Genomic DNA, 19,755 nt, shown 5'->3' on the forward strand with positions numbered 1-19,755 from the left:
ATTTTACTGCTATAAAGGAACTCTGTAGAAAATGAACAATATTTTTATATTCTTTAATAAATCATGGGAAAAATAATCCCGATACCTATATTCAATTTAACATTGTTTTAATGAGTAGGTCAATAGCTTGTTCAGATTTTGTTAATTATTTTCTTTATACTTCATTCACAAAGACAGTGGAAACATGATTTAATTGTGTTTACCCAAATCTAAGCCCGTTTCACCCTTTCAAACATAGATATTGTTATGTCATCGAAATAATTAATGTCCTGAATTTCATAAACCTGTAGGCACCTTTCATTTACTAGATCCTGACCTTAACGTAAAATTGATTTTTGAGAACTCACATTCTATGGTATTCTTTTCTTCCTCAATTTGTATTGATGGCTGCGAATTCCTGTGTTGTTCTGTAAATAAATAATTAATCCAACTATTGTACACACCTGTTCCCTTGACTGTCAATTTTTATTTTAGATTTTAACAAACCCTCCTTATTTAGATATGTTAACTTGCCTTTTTTTTCTCCAGTTTCATTAAGTGGTTCTTTTTCTGGATCATTTTGGTCATCTAAGACAAGATAAATATCAATATAAATATACTTTCTGATTATCTTAAGTTTAGCAAATGCTTAAACAGATTCCAATAATTTTATCTGGGAGTTTTTAAAACCATTGATTTAGTCGGGGTTTTTTTAAATGTAGGACAAGTATTGTGAGGACAGTGCACACCATTTGTCTGAAATCATGCATTAAACCATGTGTAGAAGGTAATTAATGGATCTTTAAAGAGCAAGAAAATACTTTCTTTACATGTGATTTCACTACATTCTGCAAAGTTAGAATAATATAACTGTGTCTCGGGACAGGCCTTCACCATTCCATATACCCGAAATGTAGCTAAAAATTGCAGAATAGCCCCGAAACGATTTTGGAGAAAATTTATGAAGCTGCATTGAAAATAACAGTCAAATAATATAACAAACCATTTTGAGGCTGTAAATACATGTACGTTTCATCTAAATTAATAAAGAATTCAACACTTTTTCACCAACTTCATTTACTCGCTTTACACACCATGGTGACATTAGGAACTCTCGGGATTTTTAATATTAGTTAGAGTTATCTCCCGTATTTCTTTTGGTGAACAGAATATATGACAAATTTTCAATGAAGATTTACACGTATTTGTAATATCGTTTCTAAGTTTATCCAAATGTAAAATTTTGGAAAAATAAACTAAAGAGCTCCCGTGATTAAGCGTGAATGTAATGCACATGCACAAGGTTGTAAAATCCAAAAGATCCAGATGATTTCCGGATTTTTCAAAGGAATTTTCGTTGATTATTAATTAGCGAAGCCTTCATGAGAAAAAATAAAAACAATCTTTAAGTACCAATGATGTTAAGAATATATAAAACAAAAGACAGAACTCAACGAATTTCTCGGTATTAAAGCCAAAATATTCGAGTCTATTATTTTAATATAGTAGTATAGATTTTGAAAAATTCATGAATTTCATCCATTCATTTTGAACAATGTCTTTTGAGGTAGAACTAAGAAGAGCAATCTAACTATGGAATACATTGTTCAAAAATCATTCATAGTGTATAAATTATTAATCATTGATTTTATGGAATTGATCAAAAAACTATAGATTAAAGAATCTAGACCTCATTTTAGGCAAAATTTTTCCTAGTTCTTTCCTAATTCTAATATCAGCCGAGTTAAGAGCACTTGCCTCTACTGCATGTCGAAAATCTAGAATCAGAAGACTCGCCTGTCTTACTCCTAATCGCATGTGTACATGTATATCCTCAGTATTATGAACGGTATCAATAAATTGCTATTTGGCAATTTGTCCTCTCATCTCCATAAAAGCTGTAGGATATGCCTAGTTTGTTATATGACGCATGTCCTAAACACGCTGTGTCAGTGTCTCAGATTGCTGCTATTCTCTTCTCTCAACTATATTTTTGCATTTATATCTGGTTTAAATGTGAACAGCTTTCTTCCAATGCAATGCATAAGTATCTGTAGGTATACATATTTTTTAGTAACATATTTCCAATAAAACCCCTTAGAACATCTACAACTCGGTGAATACCACTCTCAGTGCCTGTCCACTCATTTAATTCAGCTTAAACATTTTGATAAGACTTCATGTCGATTCATGATTTTGTAATATACTTCTGGCTTAACTTAACCACCCTTTGCCTTGTTTATTCGAATTCGTTTCATACATTGAGATTTCTGTCCCTTGGTAAATCATTAACATGTTTATGTAGGTGTGCATGATACATAGGATGTACTGGTAAATATGAGTCTATCTGTCATTATATTGACTTATCTATGAAAGCGACGGAGATATCAATATTTTGATCTTCCCTAGTGAATATCCTCAGTCTCTTGGGTCTTACAGTCAGTTCTAAGTAGTCTAGATTTTTAACTGTATTCCACATCCTGTCATGCAATTATTGATATCACACGGTCTTCCTCCTCTTTTCATTTATGCTCATCTGTTGCTGAGCTAACTCATGTTCAAGGATAAACTATTTCTCATCTAGGTAAACCACGAAATAAATAGTCAAAGTACTGAAAGTACTGGCTGGAAAGCAGTAACAAATTTTGTTTTCAGGTTGTTTGGAATACTTATTTATTATTTCATTATTGGGCACTACAATACAAGTTTGACAATGAAATCTTAAGCTTGAAGTTTTATCGTGAATTTCTGGTAGGCCGGTAGGATGTACACTGGCTTTCTATTAAAATATAACCCAACATTCTCGAATGTATCTTGTATTCAATCTATATTGTAAAATTGTCATGTAAAGGTTCTTAACATGCGTATTGTAAATCCAGGGATACATTCTTTACACTTCCTGATGTATATTAAATGCTTAATGAAAAAAGATTTAAAGATAGTGTCGGTGGGATTAACATATTCGTCTCATGAAAGCGTCAATAATCTTTTACTTGACGCAAGTTTATCAAACTGAGAAATAATATAACGAACACGGATACAACGAATTTACGACCGTAACGAATTAATATTCGTGTCCCGGCAAAATTTATATACAAAACTATTGTTTAGAGAATTGCCGTATATACAACGAACATGTTTATAACGAATTTACGGCTATATTATATTTAGACACCGCTGAGAAAACTTTAACGTATTTTATCATTTACATAACTAATATTTTCCATTACACATTTCATTGAAAATTTGTAACACTTTAAGATTCAGATAAAATATTAAAATCTTAAGTTATTTTTTTTACTTGAAGAGAAGATATCGCAATGACAGTTTTTGTAAATTACAATAATATTGATTTTATAGCTGACGATAGTTTAAAGCTATTGTTTAATAACGAATTCGCCAAATGATTTCTAATGAATTCGTTCTAACTGTATATCGAATTACGACTATAACAAAGTTTTCCATGGTCCCTTGAAATTCGCAATAAACGAGTTTTGCTGTACATTTTAAATTGAGCAAATCATCTTTTAAGTCAATTTTATTAAATAATAAAGTTGCACCTTGGAAATCTTTTAAAAAAATTAATATTAATAAATTTATCATATGTTGAAGTTAACATTGAAGACTATGGGAAAAATGCATTTTTAAATATATTTCTTAGGTACAAGTAATTTTCTCATATTTCTCTTGGTAAAAAGTTGCAGAAGCTTTCTCCGTATTCGAATATGCAAAAATGATTCATAGTTTACCATACATATTTTCAGAAAATGATTTTATCAATTTTCCTAAAGGGCAGACAACTCTTTAACACAGTTTTAAGTGCACAAAGTTCATTAAATTGACTACATACATACACCCAAGTTTGGTCTATGTCAGCCTTATATTAGCTTTAAAATATGTATTTGATGTAGTATAGATCAATCAAAATTGTTAAATTCACATTAGTTATGGATGAACTACCTTAAACGTAGAAGGGTATTAATAGTATCTTTACCTTGCATTCACATTTGTTTGGTTACAAAAATATATTTAGGAGTTTTGCCTTGAAATGTAGTATGTATCATTGGCTTTGCCTATCTTTATATCAAAATCGCCGGTATTTTTAAAATGAACCTAATTAGAATGCACAGAGAACCAGAGGGCGATTTCATATTATTACACAAAGCATGTACCACATTATTACTTTTCTCGAAAGGTTTTTTCCTTTCAAAGTACAGTGATCCAATTAATGAACTATTGTCAACATCTATGTCGTTTCATTGACCAACCCGAGATCAAATTCAGTTAACTGCTTGCTTCATTATTAATAACAAAGTGTAATCGCTACACATGTATACCAATTTGGAATAGATAATCTGCCATTCTTGTTCAACACGTTTTCGTGAATCATTGAGTTCGCATACTTTGAAACAATCATCGTATATACATTTTATTTTCAACTTACCTGTTTCCTGCGTTTTAAGTAGTTGAGTACAAAACTTTCGTTTGCAAATGTATACTGTTATGATCACAACCACGACCAAGCTAAGTATTACTATGAGTACAATTGCCCATCTGAAATTTTAAAAAAAATGAGTCAATAAATGTACAAGTAGATCAATACTGATCTGATTATTCCTTATTCATTTAATTATAATGTCAAAATCTATTCTTAGAGTATCTTATAATAATTGATGTTTTCTTTTTACGCCCCGAATTTCTTTGAGGGTTGCCGATATAGATGTTGAATATATAATTAAAAGACCATGTGCGTATTTATTTGTGATTTGTGGGTGGGGGGGGATATCTTTGTTTTCTTGGAATAAGACTGAAGATACGATCTTGTTGACTTATTTTTAAATGTATTGTATTGTGTTTTAAACGGAGCGCAGTGTTACGTTAATATAAAAACCAATTATAGCAAATATATAGAAGTGTCCTGGTGTAAGGCCGAAACGTGACAAATACAGAATTCGAATGTGTTTTATTGCAATAATTTTTGTATGAATAAATGAAGATATCTTTGTTTAATATTATTCATATAAGGATATGTAAAAACTGTATAAAATTGAGCTGATTCTTCAAAATATATTGAAATGTGTAACCAATCTTAATAAAATAACGTTGTATTAAGAAATTACTATGACTAAACAAAATACTAATGAGAAAATCTCAAAATCATCAAGAGCTCAAGAAAAAAGGGTTCTCATCAAAATAATTTCAAAATTTGATAGCAAATTTTATCACAAATAGTTTTTATTCATGGAAAATGTTACATATCTATGTGTTAACTCAGTAGGGTTTAAATAGTAGACTGGACTTGTACTGTTCAGGCCCCACTTTGAGGACACCCTCTAGTGATAAGTCTATGCGTCATTTCGTCTGACAACCTTTGACCAGATCTTATTATATAGGCTTATGCTTCATCCAGATCGTATTGTAGAAGACATTCGCGACTAAAAGCATTACTTAGACCATATATTCTCTTACACCTCTACACAAAAGTATTTGTGGGTAAATGATGGCAGTGACCTTGATGATACACAGAGATCACGGTCAAACCAAAGAATTCTAAAAATATCTTATTCTTGCTCTTTGATTCTAACTGGTCCTTGATAATTAGGTATGAACCAGATTTGAAAACCTCTGACAAATGATGTTGGACTGACAAACGGGTGACAGTGAACAAGCGAACAGATTTAATTAGATGCATTATAATTAATTGCATTTATCACCAAATTTCAATACATGTGCAAGCACGACAATGCAGAATCCCTCAAAACCCTTCAGGGGACTCGAAACCATGGGGTTCTCATCATTAAACATCAATGTATTTCCCGATGATAAATAAAATTAATATTAGTTTGTTCAATTTTGTTACATTTTAAAGTGCACTTTAGCATTATTTATGCCTATGGTAAGGCATTCAGCGCGATTTAGTGGTGTGGAACTGGTAGAAACAAGTTCATTTCGCGGAATCCGGTGATTACCACGAAGGATAATTTGTCTAATATCTGTCTCAAAATTCTGGACATATCCATCCTCAGTGCTGGGGAGTATTCAGGGGTTACTTCATTGGTACATGAAGGACCGGCTTGCCCCTTGATACCAAGGGCTAGCTTGGGGTCTACTCATGTGGGTGTGTTATTCCCTGCAGGAGGCTTATACCAGGGGAAGCAGGTAAGAGTTAACGCCCGAGTCAGAACTTGATTTCCTCCTGTGGTTGTGGCAGTCACTCTGATGGGCACATAGAGGACTGTTCGCACCACAGTCTTCTGTGGGGGCCTGTGGGGGCAGGGGTCACCACTGTAGGTGGGTAGTGTTCTTTGGGTTCCACTGGTATGGGCTTCCTTTGTATATATGGATTGTTACAAAACTAAATGTAATTAAGTCTTATTATCGGGAATAAATTATCATGTTTATTTTCTTGTTGTTATTCTAATATTCGGTGTATCTGGGATAAATATTGTTTTACAGACATTTCTTTTTCACGTTTCAATCATTCCTAATCAAGAGATATGCTATTAAGTCTTATACAATTAAGTCATATATAACTTATTTCTATGCCTTGAGGCAGACTAGTACTTTAAAATGAATGTATTTACATTAAAAAAAGCCCATATATTCCTTATTAATTTTCATTTAAAGTTAATTTTCAAGCAAACAACAGGAATATTCTACTTTTTTCAACCACAGATAAAAATGATAATTGATGAAAATTCACTGTGTTCGTAATATGTCAGTTTTTATCATTATTATTAGTAAGTTTTTGATCGAGCAATTACGTAAATGTAGCGCTGTTTTTATCAGGATTATAATTTATTTTAGAAAAGCCTTTAATTTTCGTAATTGTTATATTATTTGGATTCTCCCTGTAAATCTCTGCCAAACTTGTTTGAATTTTGTTCCTAAGAGAAAATCTAAATGGCTTCACTTACACGATGCCAGCGAAGAGAAATACTCTGATGGAAAATACGTCATCTGAAAACTATTTATTACATGTATTTGATATTTTTTTAACATTTTAACCGGTAACTAATATTATGGAAAAAAAGGACATGAAGCATCTGAGAGAGGGAAATGTTCAACTTTTCTTTTTAAAGCATTTAACTCAGTAAGCAAAAAGCTGATCCGTCGTTATTATTTTGAAAAGAATAAGGATAAACAATGTGAAGGGAGGGATATGGAGAGTGTATAAAAGAACTTGTGTTAACAATTTGATTTGACATGTCTCTCCTTTGTCGCTCTAAAAAATGAAGCATAATGTTGTAATATAAAAAAAATATCTCTTCCCGAGAGTTTTCTTAAGTTGCGCAAAAAGCAATGGAATATGTTTACTGGGAAATATTCTCCCCGTTTTATTTTCGCCCCTTTCGACCTCGTTGTCATTGGGCAAAATGAAGACTGGGCGAATTCCAAAGTATCTCTTTTTTAAAAACACAACATTGCCTGAGCGAAATCAAGACGGGGCGAAACAGTTTGGAAGTGAAGAAGAGTGAAAATAACTTGGGGCGAAAAGAACCCTCTTTACAGTACTTACTGTAGGTTTTCTTTTTATTTTGAGGTAATTAAACAAACAACAAAAAGTATGGAAATAGATAATTTAATAAATTAGACGGCAAATTGTATTTTGTATTTACATTACATATGAAAATAAATATTTTTTTTGTTGTGTTTTGAAAAACATCAATTTCATTTGAATACTCCAGTGTTTTAATGTTGACAACATGTAATCTTTAGACAGTTAGGAATATGAACAACATTCAAGAGTAAGTTTGATATTTAATCCAAATAAAATACACGATGATCAATCTATGAGATTGCTTTAAGGCCAAGATCCAGTCAATGAAGGTGCCTACATGTTCATAAGTTTTAAGATATAGATTCTTTCAGTGATGCTACATAACAATAGCTTTGTTTGATTGGGTGTACCGGGCTAAAAGAAATCATGTTAAAACCTGTCATTTTCAATGAAATATGAAGGAAATAAGTAACAAATTTCGGAGTTTTGTCCATTTTCGACTAATATAATATATCTAGAATGCCTACTGTCTCTCCAAAAACGGAATTAAATAGGCTCTTGACCTCCTCATTAAAATGATGTCAAATTGAACGTAGGTATCGGCATTACTTTTCCCATGATTTAATATAGAATGTCAAGAAATTATATTATTTTTTTTCCTACATAATTCCTTTACAGCTACCAAGTTGGGAGAAAACATTCTTTAAATCAATTTTGACGTCATAGTGGTTCTAAAACCAAAAATACACTGTGGGGTCATTTACTAGATCTTGACCTTATATTTTAAATCTTTAAAGCTATCTGAGATTTAATATTGTATGTGTCTTTATTAATTTTTAATTTAAACATATTTTATTGAATTTATTCAATAGGATTGGACAACAGACACAGCCTATGTATATCCCCTCCTTGTACAATAGGCCTTCATTTAATAATTCCAGAGATATAGCAGGGATATCTTTTCTTAGCACACTGTAATACATGTAGATATTGTTTCTATCAATTATCTCTTGTTAGTCTTTATCTTATAGTTGATCTAATTCAATTTTTAAAGGTCATGTTTACATATTGTATGCTGAAAAAAAAATAAACAGTAACAGTTTTAAGCAAATGTTCATTGACAAACACTAAATACTGTTTATTTGTGTTCATAACAAATTGGCAAAGAGAAAAAATTGCCTAAAACTGAACCTCTTCTGGTATATTTTCACAAACGTTATATGTAACAAAACATGACACAAACATTGTTTACAAAACAAAGAATTGTGAGCTTTGTTTCTTCTATATAAATCGATAATAGACCTTCAAATATTTGCTGACCATTACAATGACCCAAATAAAGCATGTTTTTTATAAACATTAAAGACAGAAAACTTATTTTTACCTCGAATCGTTACCTTCACCCGTTAACCCACATGGTATGGTTTTATTCAAAATTAAAAGAATTTCGAGAATTCTGGGAAAGACACCTAGAACTCGGACTTAAATGTACCAGACTTTACTATGCAAACACCTTTCACGAGATATTATACTTACACAGGTGTATTTGACACAGTTGCGGGTGGATTTTGGACATTTGGTGTTATTGCCTGGTTTCTGAAAAAAAAAAATTTGAACCGCATTAGATGTTGCCCTCTGCAGTAATTTTGCTGAAAACAAATATCAGTGAAGTTCAAAGAACAACCAAACAACATGCAATTGTAGATAAGTCATAAACAAATTTACTAATATTAGATTCTTAATATTAACTAAATATAACTAAAAGGATTTTAATTGTACTCACGTTGTTGTGTTGACACTATTATCTATATTCTGGTCATTTGGCACCGCTGTCTGGTAACTAAAGAAATTAAAGGTGGGATCCCATTGGATTATTTGTGTTGTGGCATATATCTTCTGATCAGTTATCAAATATATGTTGTTTATACGTACATTTGAATAAAAAAAAAATTCTTAAGTAAACGTGTATTTGATATTTAGAAAAACCCCTAATAACACAAATACATTATATTGCAAAGGAATGTAAAGTTTAACCTCATTTCGTCCTTTGGACAATTTGGGTCAGCATGATGACACTTGGACTTTTTATTTATGTCCCAACATGCAGAGTCTGTTAATCAAAAAATAAACTGCAAAATCATATTTAACACGTTCAATAAACACTCAGATTTACAAATAAACATTACAAATAATTCTTAGATATGCCTTTTCGTTATTTCTTATTGGTACGTGTAATTGTTTGTAAATTCGAGACACCCCTCTACATCTCTGTTAAAGATTTGTTTGAACAAAACCCATACATAATGTATTGGAGCTGCTGATCTACAACTCTAAATCTCGGACTGGCGTGCCGTCGAGTTACAGTAAACGTACTTAGATCTTGCAATTCACTGCGCACAAAAATGATTTAGACAATGGAAATATTTGATTTCAAAACATCTTTTGACATTTTACTACTGATGCTAGTATACAATTCTCAAGTTATCTGTATACAAAATGTGAAAAAATACCATGCGTTATGAAAATACCCGCAATCCATTATAACACAGATGCACACTAAATATGAACGGTTTGCAGATTGCAGCTGTGACTGTTTCTATGTTGGAATTAAAGAAAACGGACAACTTTCGTATTTTTACGATTATTCTTTTTCAAAGCACTGAATCGTATAATATACTAGTTTTCATCACTTGTACACGATTTTAGAATTTAAATAGATTTTGCTTTGATACGAATGGTTTTAACAATATTTTTTACCACAAATCTGTATTATCAACGCATCATCCTACAGTCACCAATGATAACATATATTTTACATCCAATATTTTGAAGTTGATTGGTGTTAATGCTCGTTCCTAAACGTCTCTCCCGTGTTTCAACATGGTGTGTGTATGAGAACAAGGTTGATTTCGTAGTACCCTGGTGTACAAGCAGTAAGTTCAATGATCGCATTCGTTTTTATCGCCGTAAATTGTATTTTTTTAAAGAGACAGTACAGCGCATCATATCAAAAAACCGACTTGAAAAAATTTTCCGATCGGGTTCGGTATTTTTGTGCTACTCATGAATGTATAAACTTTCAGAAAATTACAAAGTTCTCCATGCAATAAATCTAATTATTTTATTAAAATTAATAATTACGTATAACCTATCACATAAATACATCGCAACGTGTTCGAGGTTCGGCCTTCTATACTATTACGCATGCATATTTACTGTAAACAAAACACATGCAGGGCTCGCAAAGAATCTACTGGACAGGTTTGTTGATAAAAATATGTCTATTCTACTTCTCATAGGTAATAACTGTTCCAAGATTTAAAATAACCACAATTATTGTTTTGTAAGCATGTATTTTTCGTGTTTATCATAGGAGTTGCTACAACCTAAATCTATTTTTATGAATGAGGCCCCTTGAGGGGTTATTTGACATATTTATGTCTATTCACTTTAAAATGAACCTAAATTAGTAAACCATTCGTAAATTATCGAGTAAGTAAGGATATGTTTCATTTAGAGAATCGCTTTAACCTCGTTTTCCATGTTGACCGTAGTCGGACGAAGATCTAGTAGTTTTCAGCACGTGTCAATTACTGTCATTCAAAATCCAGGTGGTACAAATAAACGATATAAGATTATTCAGGTTTGTACGACCCTTGAATATCCGGAAGCTCATAATTACGTTAATTAAGTATGTGAAAGGGATTTTCGTGTATTTCAACTATTACAATAAACGTTATTTCTTATTTCCTAACCATACAACAGGTAAATCTGAGGTTATTCACACATGTGTTTTCAGCTGTACTGTCACTTTAAGTAAGGCATTGTAGCCGTACGACCAGTCAACCCGAAATTACCGGTAGAGTTGTGCAGTTTAATAAAATGCTAAATAAATGTATTATCACCAGTTATAAGTAATGTGTTACTTTTGATTATAGAATTGAGTTTAATCTATTACAACCTGACCTCAAAAAAGTTAACTCTATTTTATTGGCATAATTTAATTTTACTACACTGATTTCTTTGAGTTCACTTATGATAATAGATACACAAAACAATCGTATCCATCAGTTAACGAACACATTTTAAAAAAGGTAGATAGAAGCTTAATTTTGAGTTAGCTAAAGTATATTTGAAATACTTGAAAGAAGAAAATTTTACTCACATTTATAGAAAGAATTACTGTGATAAAGTGGTTCCGTCGGGCTTGGACAGCCATTTGTAAAATGAGCACAACTACGGCTTGTTGCAACAGTAGCTCCATTTTGGTAGTTGTAAATAGGACAATGGCCTAAACATATACACATGTACATAATGAAAAGCATGATAAATAATAAAATAAGTAATTTTGGCTAAATTGTTGATAACAGAAGTATGGCTTGAACGACGGATACGTTACTAAATGACCTCAGAAATGAGCTTGTTACATCTACCTCTGGATAAGAAATAAGCAGTCTATTTTGTACCAAGGCCTATTACTGGCCAGCAAAAATTTATTGTTTGATCAGTCGTTGACTAAAATGTTTTTGAAATTGAAATACGGTGTCCGATGTAAGAAGTGAAGGATTGTGGTAAAACATTTTTAAATTGTTACATAACATATATATAAAAAAAATAAAACATAAAATTGGAAAAATGGTGCATGCATGATTATGATAATCGTTGTAAGCAATCGAGTAGCACGTTTAATCCTCTCCCATTTATCTAAGACCCATTCTTATATCACCACCAATATACGAACGAGTCATTTTTTCAGTTTTATGCATTCTTAACAAAACACAAAAACGATACATGTTATACCGGAAGAACCATCTCAGAATTTTACAAATATAATTAATGTTTTAGTGAAGTCTTTTGACTCATATCCGTTGTATCAAACAATTCATGGAATTTTTACACAATCAAGCATAATATTTACAATGTTATGATGTCAATTTAATATCTTCGTCTTGTCAGGTCAAAATTTTAATGACCTATCTCTAAATGATAAGGATTAATATTTATATTAATCTACATTTAGTCATTCGTGTTACAGCATTTATTTATCACAAAAAAGTATGCTTTTCTCTATCGTATTAGACAAAATTCCGTATTATATCCATAATATAATGCTACGTGTACCTAGATAAAATACATGTAGATGCTTACACTATTAATTTTCTCGTCTTATTTTCTAAACTGTTTATTATTCTCTTGATTATTACACGTAACTTCAATTTTTAGTTGCCTATTATGAAGGCGTCATGAAGGAGTCTACATCAACCTTTTAATGAAAAATAAACATGCACTTACCTTTTGGTATTGCTGCATTTTTTGCACATAATTCAATTGTTTCATTCAAGAAACCACTTGCAATGCAATGATACACTAATGTATTTTTAGTAATTTTCGAAGTGTAATCTGAGCAACCGAATCTTTTTGATGCTTCTATCCAAGCTGTAATGTTATTTGCTTCAGGACAAGATTCTACACGTTCTGCACCTTCTGGAAGAGTGCCATCTACGACACGTATCTATTAATATGATATTTGTGGGTTACTAGTATTCAATATTCATGAATTGCAAAATAATTTCAAATACTTTTCGCTCTGTGGTTAATAAAACAACAAAATACACATTTCTACATGATAAGTTTACGAAAAGTCTTACCATAAAAAATAATACAAATAGTTTCTCCATTGGCGAAACTTGTAGATCAAGTATACATATTACAAATATGGCCCGATATAATTGGTCTCCACCTTTAAATCAATAAAAAGAATTTACATAATAGCAGTTCATAATTTTTACCAACTCATTCGGCTAGTTTATGTCTAAAAACTTTTATGTCTATCAAGTCAAAATATTTATTAAAAGTACAGAGATACTCTATTAAAGCGAATTTCAATTAACAATAAAAACAGTCTTCCAAATGCATAAAAGCGTATTTCGTTAAACGTCTATTGAATTTGTGATAAATCTTTTAAAAAAAACTATGTTATCCTATAACTCATGTCGCTGCGGCCCCATACTTAGTGTACACTGATGAATTATAACGATAGCTCTACCATGAATTCGGAAATTTTTAAACAAAGAGTTAATAAAATTGACACAACCTTATTACTATTACAAATATCGTACATTGAATTTTAATTTTGACATTTTACATGTATCAGTGATTTTTAAAACCCAGTAACAAAGCATTTTGCTCTGGTTTGTTACCATGCCGTTTTAATGAATAAAATGAATATAATAAGCGGGCCTTGTAAGTATAAAGCATATAAATAGATTGATCTACACTAGTTTACACATTACTTGACATATGTTTATCGCCAAAATCTCACCAGTTGAGGTAATACCGTAATTATCATTCGCTGAAAATGCACTTAACAAAAAATATTTAAATTAATGATGACAAATATCCACGTCGATGTCTCGTGACATGCTCGATACGGACGAGTAAATGCAACACTATAAAATTACAAAAGTTTACACCAGGAAATCAGAATCAAGCAAAATGTCATTTCTATTTATATAAAGGTTATATAAGAGTGCAGTGAGGTTCCTTTCATGTATAATCACACTTCGACAAAATACAGACTATACTATAACTAAACGAGAAACATGTTCCTGATTGTGCTCGTGTATATATGAAAGACTATTAAATGTGAGGTAGATTGAAAATTCTACGGAGATTGTTTGTAATCAGTGTACCCTTATACAATTACCAAAAATAAAGATTTAATTTTATCCTCTATGTGATTGCTTTATGTATAGTGAACTACCGAGAAGCTTTTAACGTAACTCACCAATCTACAATCAGTTCGTAGAAGGCGGAGTTCGGACATTACCGCTCGTGACTTGAATGAGAGAAAGGAGTTAGTAAATATATATGTTATAAAATTACAGCTATATATATGCTAGGTGGTCAACAAATTAGCCATCAGATTTATATCTAATATTTCGATATGATTTTTTAAGCTATAATTTCTTTTTAACGAGGCCGATTTAGGTTTTCTTGCCAAAAAACTACAATAGCAAAATTCTTTATTTTTTAACCATAAGTAATTTTCACCAACTCCAGTGTTAATTTGCGAACTGTCAGGAAAAAAATTTTTACCGTCTGGTTTTCAGTGGGGGCCATTTCAAAACATTAAAATACACCAAATTTTGTTAAATATTTAGAGTATTATAAATGTATATTGGTATAATGGATACATTCAAAAATTAAGACAAATATTTCCGAGGATTGCATTACTCTGTGTATAAATTTTCAATAGTGTACGATTTTTATATTTTTTTTTGGAACGTACTCCTAAAAAGTTTCATTTAATCAAAACGTCATAAAAGTGCAATGACAACGCTCATCTACCGTACAACGAAAAAATCGATCAAAAATAAAATTGTCCTTAAAAAATAAATATTTTTGTCTGTATTTTGTTTATTGTGTTCACGATTATAAATGAAATAGAAAAACAATCTAATAAATATTAATACACTGTTTTTTACTAGAATGCACAAAAAAAGTAAAAATCATATATTTTTAAATCAACTTTAAAATTTAAATATTTTCCTATGTATTATACAGAGCTCGACCGCTGTTTAAGGAAATCAATATAGACTAAAATTTAAATGGCCACCACTATCCCTCCCTCTAAATACAAATAAACAAATCGACATTAAAGCTGAACACCGCTCGTAAATAGGAACCGTCACACAGGTACCTGGTATATAAACCCTTCGATTTCGTTACACCCGATTGCACATCTGAAACTCGTGGCCGACGTGTAGTGTTCCTTTCGTTGTCTTTGGATTTTTAAGCATTTAATTGTTATTTATGTGCACATTATGTCTGTAAATAATGCAATGACCAGTTCATTTGATGTTAGCACTCTCCTGGTTTGAAAAAAAGTGCGTAAAACTTGACAATTTCATCGCGACCGAGTAACATGGCGAGGCAAGATGTACGTCCACACAGGTGAGACCTCTACAGCGATATACTTTGAACTGTTAAGAGGTCTATGGCTTATATAGGGGTGTAGGAAGAGCGGTGCTGAAAGAGAAATATGGCGGACAGTGCCTATTTACGAGCGGTGTTCAGCTTTAAGTCCTACGAACATAGGAGTACTTTATATTCATAGCAATAAAGAAGTTCATAAAAAAGACAAGTTTTGTTAAACATTAGAATTAAAATATGAATATTTAGTTGAAATACAAATTCATTATTTTATATTTTTTACTAACTTACGTCGTATTATACATGGGTGTACTTTATTTTTATATGCACGGTTCAATTAAGCAAAAGTACATTTCGACATTTCACAGTCGACAAGCATTAAATAAATAATATGTGTAAAAATATTGAAGAACAACTTTATTATTAATGAATAATTATTTAATTTTGTCTTTAATGTAGCATATATGCACTTTATGTTCATAGAAAGGGAGTGATTCACTGTGTATTTAAATCGAAACTACTTTTTGATCAACATTCAAACAATTACTGTACATGAATACGAATATTTTGTTGATTTGATATATCGATCATTTCACACTTAAGTTATAAGAGACACAGGTGTGCTTTATATTATCAGCAATGAAGTGGTTCATAGCTGTATTCAAAACGAAAGTACATTTTGAATTATTCAAATAAGTCATTACACAGAAAAACCTTTAACAATAACTCACCTTATAATACGTCAAATGTTAAGGCAGTCAAGCTATATAAGTACATTTTAACAAACGTACCGTTATATGCATGTTATACCAACTGAGAGTTCATCCCGATTTCGCCATTAGACGATATACAGCATTGAATGGCCTAGCTCATAAACGTCTGGGTGAGCCAAGCATTTAACTGATATACAACTGCGGGCTGAGGAATCCCTCCATTGTGATTGGTATAAAATATTTGGTGTGAAAATTTTCATTTGTTGAAATTTTGACTGGATTCCCTTCTCTATCGTACGAAAGAGACAATAAAACCAGAGATTCCTGGTATGATTGAAGCGCTCTCTCTTGATGTCGTTACTGCTTTATACTACAGTGTCACGACAGCCGTTGTGTATCCAATCAGTCAAGCAGTAAAGGAACAACAATAAGTATTACTGTAATATAAGTAAGAAAAAAATCCATTGAGACTAGCTCACCTTGACTGCATACTAATTTCTGAAAGTTTATCAAATGTTATTAACAACATTTTCACTCAGCTGTGATTATGGAAATGAAATTTAATTCGTTTACTAAAGGGCATGCTCTTTGGAAACTTAATAATAATTTATTACATGATGAAGTATATGTAGAAAAAGTAAAACAAACTATACAACTAGTAAAGGAAACTTTTCTTAAATATCCAACAAATTATGCTGATAATCTTTATTACTTTGACACCATTGATGATAGCACATTCCTTGAAGTTCTTCTTATGGAAATAAGGGGAATAACTATCTCTTATGCATCTTACAAAAAAAGGAAAGAGAAAAACAAGAAAAAATATTATATGAAGAAATAGAACAGTTGGAATCGGAACAGCCTTTAAATACATCTATGCTTGAGGAGAAAAGGAAATACTCAAGCAAATAAAACCCTTCTATGAGACTTTGTACACTGACTATGATACAGATCTGATTGATATTGACTTAAATGACATTATAGATAATACTTATGTAAAGAAATTAGATGACCATACTTTTAAACTACTTGAAAAAAAATATCAGAAAGTGAAATTCTCGATGTGTTAAAAAACATGAAAAATAATAAGTCTCCTGGAAGCGACGGCTTTACTGCTGAGTTTTTCAAATTTTTTGGGAATGACTTAAGGATGACGTTTACTCAGAATGAAAAAAAATCCACTGATGATAATGAAAAACCATCTATTGTGTGTTATGGACCTTTGCTTGTATTGTTATTTTTCACTTTCAGAAAAGTAGGTCAATGACCTACTTTTTGAGTAAATGGCCATTGAATATTTATTGAAAAATCAAGAAAAAGCCCATAAAATCTTACACTACGATTGAGATTTTCTTAATTTTAAAAATATTACAAATGATTAAACACTTTAAAAAATAAAACACAGTTTATGAATGGTAGTGGCACTAATTAGTACACAACATTAAGATTTCAGCATCAATTTTTAAAAAAAAATTCAGATCGAATTTCCTCTATCAGTTTTCAAATCGCTACCCATTTTTGATTCAATTTTACAAAAAATTGAATGATGATAATACAAAAACATTTATGATATTGAACTACTTATATTGACCTTATTCTGTTGGCATAAAATTTATATGAGGTCAATGATCAAAATTTTGAGATATGATGTCTTTTATCGTTTTTAAGCATTTTTCAATATTTTTATTATTCGTGCCATAAGATTATATTAATGAATAAGTGAGGTAAAACCAACGGAAAATATGCAAAATTACGTAGACTTAAATATAAAATCGTAACTTTTAATATTACACTACTGCCAAAAAACTTTTAGCAAAAAACAAAATATGCAAAATTTAGTCCGAATTTCCTCTGTTTGGCTAAAAGTCAATTTTTGTTTGAGCATAATTCCATAATAAAGTAAAACTATTGACTGTTTTGTCAATAATAATTAATTTTATAAATACTTTTTGTGTTTAGAACAAATTTTACTCATTACATTGAACTTTTTAACAATGGGAATTTGAGAACTCAAACCCTGAGTAAAAAACACCCTTAAAGTGTTTTATTTTACAAGCAATCAATTGTATTGTCACCAAAAAAACCAATTACCTATTACCCAAAGACTTGGTATAATATCTTGTTTACCCAAAGGGGATAAACCTCGGCAGTTTCTAAAAAAATTGGAGGCCAATTACGTTATTAAATGTTTTTTATAAGCTTATATCTGGCTGTTTGAGTCGTAGATTAAAACCTATACTTGATTTAATTATCTCTGACACACAGTCGGGATTCATAAAAGGTAGAAATATTGGTGAAAATACAAGATTTGTTTACATAATGACATAATGGTATACACGGAATCAGAACATATGCCTGGGTTATTAGTTTTAATCGACTTTGAGAAAGCTTTCGATTCAATTTCTTGGTCCTTTATATACAAGGTTTTAAATTACTTTGGTTTTGGGAAAAACTATATAGACTGGATTAAGATTTTAAATACAAAATTTAAAGCATCTGTTTTACAATGCGGACATCTGTCTGAACGAATCAATGTACAAAGAGGTTGTAGACAGGGTGATCCTATTGCCCCGTATTTATTCCTGCTCTGCGCAGAAATTCTATCTATTCTTATTAAACAAAACAATAATATTAAAGGCAATTTTGGTAATGACAAAGAACATAAAATTTCACAATATGCAGATGATACTTTGCTAACTCTTGATGGCTCACCAACTTCTTTATTTGCTGCTCTTGATAACCTAGATTTTTTCTCAAAATTTTCTGGTTTTAAGGTAAATTGTTCAAAAACTAACATTATTTGGATTGGCTCTAAAAAATTCTCAAAAGAGGTCTTCCATCATACTAGATGGAAACTAGACTGGGGTTCAACAACTATTGTTTTGCTTGGAATTCATTTTTCAGTAAATTTAGGAAACATCACTGAATTAAATTATAATATTACTTTACCAAAAATTACAACAATGGAATAGACGAATACTCACGCCAATTGGCCGAGTGACAATTGTTAAAACTCTTATTTTGCAAAAACTTAATCATTTATTTATTTCTCTTCCCTCACCAAAATGTGAAAAAATAACTTTGTAAAGATTTATTTGAATTTATATGGAAATCAAAATGTGATAAAGTAAAAAGAGTTGTTGTATCACAAGATTACTCAGTACTTATCTTGGGGCTTAAAAATGGTTAATGTAGACTTTTTCATCAAGTCATTAAAATGTTCGTATATTAAGAAATCAACAAAAACCAACAAGCCTTGGTTACATATATTCTTAACAATTAATGGTAGAGACATTGTAAATGAAATATTTGATTTTGGTGATGCATTTATCTCAGATATTTTGATGCCTAAAAATAATGATTTTTGGAATGATGTTTTTATCTCATGGTTACATGTATATGTCATGAAGAATACTGAAAATGAATTGTATGCAAAAAAAAATTTTAATGTTCCAGTATGGTTTAATTCCAATATAATGATTAATAACAACAGTGTTTTCTACAAAAAATGGTATCAAAATGGTGTTAAAAATGTTAGTGATTTTTTATCAAACGAAGGTAATTTTTTAACGTAAAACATGTTTCAGCAAGAGTTCAATATCACAATAATATGTATAATGCAATACA

General features: G+C 30.9%; 1 protein-coding gene across 1 annotated transcript; it reads right to left on the minus strand.

Moving 5' to 3' along the window:
* Positions 1-7,580: 7,580 nt before the first annotated feature.
* Positions 7,581-16,279, minus strand: LOC128178807 (uncharacterized). The gene is made up of 8 exons (XM_052846170.1): positions 16,147-16,279; positions 13,129-13,220; positions 12,773-12,992; positions 11,646-11,771; positions 9,515-9,590; positions 9,264-9,320; positions 9,017-9,076; positions 7,581-8,555 (listed from the first exon to the last, which is right to left on the minus strand). The coding sequence occupies exons 2-8, from the start codon at positions 13,156-13,158 to the stop codon at positions 8,522-8,524; spliced, it is 603 nt and encodes a 200-aa protein (XP_052702130.1). The 5' UTR covers positions 13,159-13,220; positions 16,147-16,279; the 3' UTR covers positions 7,581-8,521.
* Positions 16,280-19,755: the final 3,476 nt, after the last annotated feature.

The sequence above is a fragment of the Crassostrea angulata genome, chromosome 3 (assembly GCF_025612915.1).
Source record: "Crassostrea angulata isolate pt1a10 chromosome 3, ASM2561291v2, whole genome shotgun sequence".
NCBI lineage: Eukaryota > Metazoa > Mollusca > Bivalvia > Ostreida > Ostreidae > Magallana > Magallana angulata.

What these genes read in the sequence shown, in the direction of transcription:
- LOC128178807 (XM_052846170.1), bottom strand. Translation starts at nt 13,158, where the DNA reads ATGGAGAAACTATTTGTATTATTTTTTATG. An exon ending in TGTCCAAAGGACGAAATGAG is followed by an intron (nt 9,321 to 9,514) that starts GTTAAACTTTAC and finishes TAATTTCTTTAG; the next exon opens with TTACCAGACAGCGGTGCCAA. An exon ending in ACTGTGTCAAATACACCTGT is followed by an intron (nt 8,556 to 9,016) that starts GTAAGTATAATA and finishes TTTTTTTTTCAG; the next exon opens with CATACAATATGTAAACATGA.